We start from the raw sequence: 5,450 nt of genomic DNA, 5'->3' as shown, positions 1-5,450 counted from the left end.
ACATGTAATGGATATGAGGAAAATATACATTGGGAGCCTTTTCTAAGTCCCTATCTCGCATAGCCTGCATAAAATCCTAGGTTAGTCATATGTACTATCACCTAGGACTAGGTCTCTGCTACATGGTGACATAGGTCGCTTTGGTCACGTTTCTCGTTTTATGGTTTTTGCACCATAACATGTCATTTATAAGAGGCAAATAGGCATTGGGAGCCTTTTCCATGTACGTATCTCGCATAGCCTGCTTAAAATCTTAGGTTATTCATATGTACTATCAACTAGAACTAGGTCTCGGCTACATGGTGACATATGTCGATATGGTCCCCTTGCTTGTTTTAAGTGTCCGTGTCATAACCAGTTAATGAATATGCGGCAAATAGACATTGGGGGTCTATTCTATGTTCCTCTACCGCAAAGCCTGTCTAAAATCCTAGGTTATTCACAAATACTATTACCTAGGCCTAGTCCTCGGCTACACGATGACATAGGTCGTTATGGTCTATATGCTCATTTTGAGGTTTCCGCACCATAGTTATACCATTTTATGCGATAAATAGTCATTTGGAACCTATGTCATCTCCTTATTCCGCTTATTCAGCCTGAATTCCTAGGAAATTAACATGTTCTATCACCCATGGCCATGTTTTGGCCACACGGTGACATTGATCGCTATGGTCCCATCGCTGATTTTAAGGTTTCCCCTGTATATGAGTTACTGACTATGTGGTTAATTGAGTAACACAAAAAATAACACGTATACTTTACTTTTAATTATAAACCAACGTTTCGGCGTGTTTTTTTACTGACTATGTGGCAAATAGCTATTATGTGCCTATATTCAAATACGGCATTGCCGGCCTAAAATCCTAGGTTATTCACATTCAACTTTTACCTATGGTAAGGTCTTGCCCCCACAGTGTTATATGTATCATATCCAGGAATAAGAGACTCTTAATACTACTAGTATACTGATCTGACAATATATGGAGATACGGTGCTAGCACCGCATCACCGCGGTGATATGGTGATACGGTGCTACGGTGCTAACTTCACGCACATCATAATTTAAAATGCTCTCCATTTTAACAGCATTGCTTCAATTCTTTGTCGTTCATTTCAGAAGTGATTGAAATTCATTCATAATACTTATCTATATATGTTGGCCGTATGGCTACAAATACGGCTGATGCTGACTGGTGATATTATACCAGAAAACCAAAGCATGCGGGGAACACCATCGGAACCGCGGGACTTGAATTGTAAGTGTCGTCAAAGACGAACAACTGCCACGAGATGATACGGTTAGACAAGCTCATGTGTTCACAGAGCATGCGGGAACCGCGGACTTCGTGTAGCCCTGACTCATTATTTTTATTTTTTTCCCTACATGTTTCTCACAAAATAGAAATTAAAAGAGTGTCACCTTAATATTTTAGATATTAAAGTGGCGAACATAAATTTCTCTAAAGCACATCTAGTGATGCCTTTAAAAACAAAAGAAGCATATTTTTACTGTTTACAAATAGCATGTATGTATGAACTGAAATAATTCACAATTTGAATTTGTCCATTTTTTATTGCATATTTTGAATTATAATGATAAAACACGTTTTTTTTCATTTCAAATAAATACAAAAAAACGTATTTTCAATACGACTTTCCCTCTGCAAGGGAATTAAAAACATGCTTTGGCCGTTCACTGCAGTGAACACGGACTTCTGTTTACTGAAGTAACGACCTTAAATTTACAATCATATATCAATGTGAACGTATCGGTTTTGGGTGTGGGTGTGTAAGCTTATTTATACTCGCACTCGGGCTTTGTCCATTCGGCGAGTGCTCCGTTAAGATTGTTAGTCATTTTAGGTTTTCGGAGCATAGTGCACAGACAGAATGTAACCCTGGTTAGAGCTATCCTTGTTCTTTAACGTGCACCAGTGTATAGCACTGTCACACGGGACCCCCATATTTAACGTCACTCCCGAAAGACGATTAATAATTTTAGATATGCGAACCTGCGACCCCTGGATTGATAGTCAAGTGTGTTATCACTAGACCACAGATTCGCCACACGTATCAGATTCCCAGCGCTGAATGCCTTTACATTCATGCGCGCACGAAATACTCTTGCATATAAGTCACTCGTGCTTATTAAACGCCACCTGGCGGTTATTCCATTACAAACAAGGGAAAATAATTTTCTTCTAATTCGTTTCACTTTTTTTCAACCTGCTAAAAATGACCCTATTAGTGATCACTTTTCAACGATTTTTGGATCAAAACTTAAGGTTGAATTGCCAACGTTGAAAAATGACCCCGAGTCAATTCTCAACGTTGAAAAATAATCCATGGGTTCACTTTTCAACGAGGTCAAAAGTTGATGTTACACCGGCCTGAAAGCAATTCTGCTTTATCACGATAGATAATACATGCCTCTTGCCTATCCCAGACTCTTAAAGTTAACAGACAAAGGTGGAATAATAATGCTGTTGATTGTTTACTCACTTCTTTTCACTAGCTGTATCTTGGCTTGGACGCCTGTTGATGATTTCAGGGACGAGTTTTATAGTAAACTCAAAGCACTAGAATATGATCTGGCAGAAACGAAACATGAACTGGCAGAAACGAAACATGAAGTGGCAGAAACAAAACATGAACTGGCAGGGACGAAACATGAACTGGCAGAAACGAAACATGAAATGGCAGAAACGAAACATGAACTGGCAGAAACGAAACATGAACTGGCAGAAACGAAACATGAAGTGTCAGTTTTGAGAAACAAACATGGTAAGACATTAATTTGTTTACTTGTACTCAAATGCCTATTGAGTGATACATATTTTCTAATTTATTTAATGGCATTGATAATAATAATTTATCTAGCCATTGTTATACTAAAAATAATACTCGCAGATTCGATACGTTTTAGATCAAGTCGAATCAAGATAAGAAGGACACATAGTTCGCCATTACAAATGGTATTTTCCACTAACGTGCCAAAGGTGAAAACTAATGTTCTTATCTTATCAGAGCACGATACGGATCGAGCGGCTCGGCAAATCGTATACACCCCATCCCAGGTCGCCTTCCATGCTTACCTGACCGTGCATCCAACCGGCCTAGCCCTCCATGACGTGATCCCCTTCGACATGACCAAGCTTAACGCGGGAAATGCCTTCGACCCAAGCACGCATGTATTTACGTGTCCATTCAACGGCATTTACGTCTTCCAGTCGGCACTCATGTCGGAACCAAACGACATGGTTCAGACGGAGATCGTCATCGACGGCGCTGAAGAAGTTGCCGCCATGTTTTCAATGATTGACAGAAGAACATGAGTCTGCATTGGGAGATTCTGTTTCAACTTATTATTATTTTTAAATTACTTAAAAAAAAAAATTAGTAACAATGACTTTTGGTCATAATATGTCAATCCTAACATAAATTATTCCCTAAAACAGTTATCTATTTTAGCGACAGTAATCTTGACATTGATTCTTGGCTCCCCGAACCCAATCCCATAAAGGGTCTCCTAAGTTTGGTCGCAATATGTCAACACTAACTAAAGTTATTCAGTAACAACCGTTTTCCGTTTTAGTAAAAGTGACTTTGGTCATAGGGGCCCCAAACATGGTAGGTTCTATAACCTCTTGCTATAAAGAGTCCCCAAATACAATCCCATGTACGTCCGCCATAACATCTTTCTATTTCCATGTACCAAGTCTGGTCACAATTTGTCGATCCTACCTAAAGTTATTTACCCAAAACGGTTTTATCTTTTACAGCAACAGTGATATTGACATTGATCCTTGAGTCCCCAAACGCAATCCCATAAAAGGTCTCCTATATACCAAGTTCGATCGGCTGCAGTTGGCTTGTCGACAGCGGGACAGTCTTGGGCCGACGTCACATGCTGGTTGAGACAACAGGCCTACGTTGGGCCAACATCTGATATTGGTTGGTATGCCGGCTCTGTGTTGGCGTTGGTAAGACGGCATCAGAATAACCTTTGGCCAACGTCAGATGTTGATTGGTCTGATCACTTATATTGGGCCAATGTCAGATGTTGGTTGGTCTGTTGGTTGTGTGTTAGGACACCATCAGGTGTCGGTTTGGTCTGTTGGCTGTGTTTTGGGACAACATCAGATGTTGGTTGGTCTGTTGGCTGTGTGTACGGACAACATAGGTTATTGGTAAGTTTGGTGGCTGTGTGTTGGAGTTGGCTAGTCGACATCGGGACAACCTTGAGCAAACGTCAGTTGTTGGTTTGTGTGCTTGCTTTGTGCTGGGACAAAAACTTTTGTACGTTGGCTGTGTGATAGGTCAACGTCCGTTATTGGTTGGGTTTGGCTAGTCGACATCGGGCCAACGTTGACCCAACGTTGTTGGTTGGTCTGTCGGCTGTGTGTTGGAGTTGGCTAGTCGACATCGGGCCAACGTTGGGCTGACGTCAGTTGTTGGTTGGTCGGTCGGCTGTGTGTTGGAGTTAGCAAGTCGACATCGGGCCAACGTTGAACCAACGTCAGTTGTTGGTTGGTCTGTCGACTGTGTGTTGGAGTTGGCTAGTCGACATCGGGCCAACGTTTGGCTGACGTCAGTTGTTGGTTGGTCGGTCGGCTGTGTGTTGGAGTTAGCAAGTCGACATCGGGCCAACGTTGACCCAACGTCAGTTGTTGGTTGGTCTGTCGACTGTGTGTTGGAGTTGGCTAGTCGACATCGGGCCAACGTTTGGCTGACGTCAGTTGTTGGTTGGTCGGTCGGCTGTGTGTTGGAGTTAGCAAGTCGACATCGGGCCAACGTTGGGCTGACGTCAGTTGTTGGTTGGTCTGTCGGCTGTGTGTTGGAGTTAGCAAGTCGACATCGGGTCAACGTTGGGCTGACGTCAGTTGTTGGTTGGTCTGTCGGCTGTGTGTTGGAGTTAGCAAGACGACATCGGGTCAACGTTGGGCTGACGTCAGTTGTTGGTTGGTCTGTCGGCTGTGTGTTGGAGTTAGCAAGTCGACATCGGGCCAACGTTGGGCTGACGTCAGTTGTTGGTTGGTCTGTCGGCTGTGTGTTGGAGTTAGCAAGTCGACATCGGGCCAACGTTGGGCTGACGTCAGTTGTTGGTTGGTCTGTCGGCTGTGTGTTGGAGTTAGCAAGTCGACATCGGGTCAACGTTTGTCCATTGTAGGTAAAACTACGCAACACATTTAACATCGCGGGTGGCATATCGATGTTGGCCTAACGTTTTGTCGTCGTCACAGTCAACCAGACTTCACCAACAATTAATGTTCATAAACTAGATATACTCAGATTTTTATTCAATGTCTTGATTAACCAATCAAAATCATAATTACCACTTGAACACCATTTTTAATATTAGATTTATACACAATGGCTCAAAATGTTAATTAATTGAAATTGTGTGTCTACTTTAAATGGCATAGGTACTCTATCAAATATAGTAA

At 42.0% G+C, this 5,450-nt stretch overlaps 1 protein-coding gene across 1 annotated transcript; it reads left to right on the top strand.

Moving 5' to 3' along the window:
• The first annotated feature begins 2,483 nt into the window (after positions 1–2,483).
• Positions 2,484–3,338, top strand: LOC128234460 (uncharacterized). Its single transcript, XM_052948711.1, has 2 exons — positions 2,484–2,787; positions 3,031–3,338. The coding sequence occupies exons 1-2, from the start codon at positions 2,484–2,486 to the stop codon at positions 3,336–3,338; spliced, it is 612 nt and encodes a 203-aa protein (XP_052804671.1).
• The last annotated feature ends 2,112 nt before the right edge of the window (positions 3,339–5,450 follow it).

The sequence above is a fragment of the Mya arenaria genome, chromosome 5 (assembly GCF_026914265.1).
Source record: "Mya arenaria isolate MELC-2E11 chromosome 5, ASM2691426v1".
In the NCBI taxonomy this organism is placed as follows: Eukaryota; Metazoa; Mollusca; class Bivalvia; order Myida; family Myidae; genus Mya; species Mya arenaria.
The sequence above is the reverse complement of the archived record's forward strand: the minus strand, read 5'-3'. Positions and strand labels throughout refer to the sequence as shown.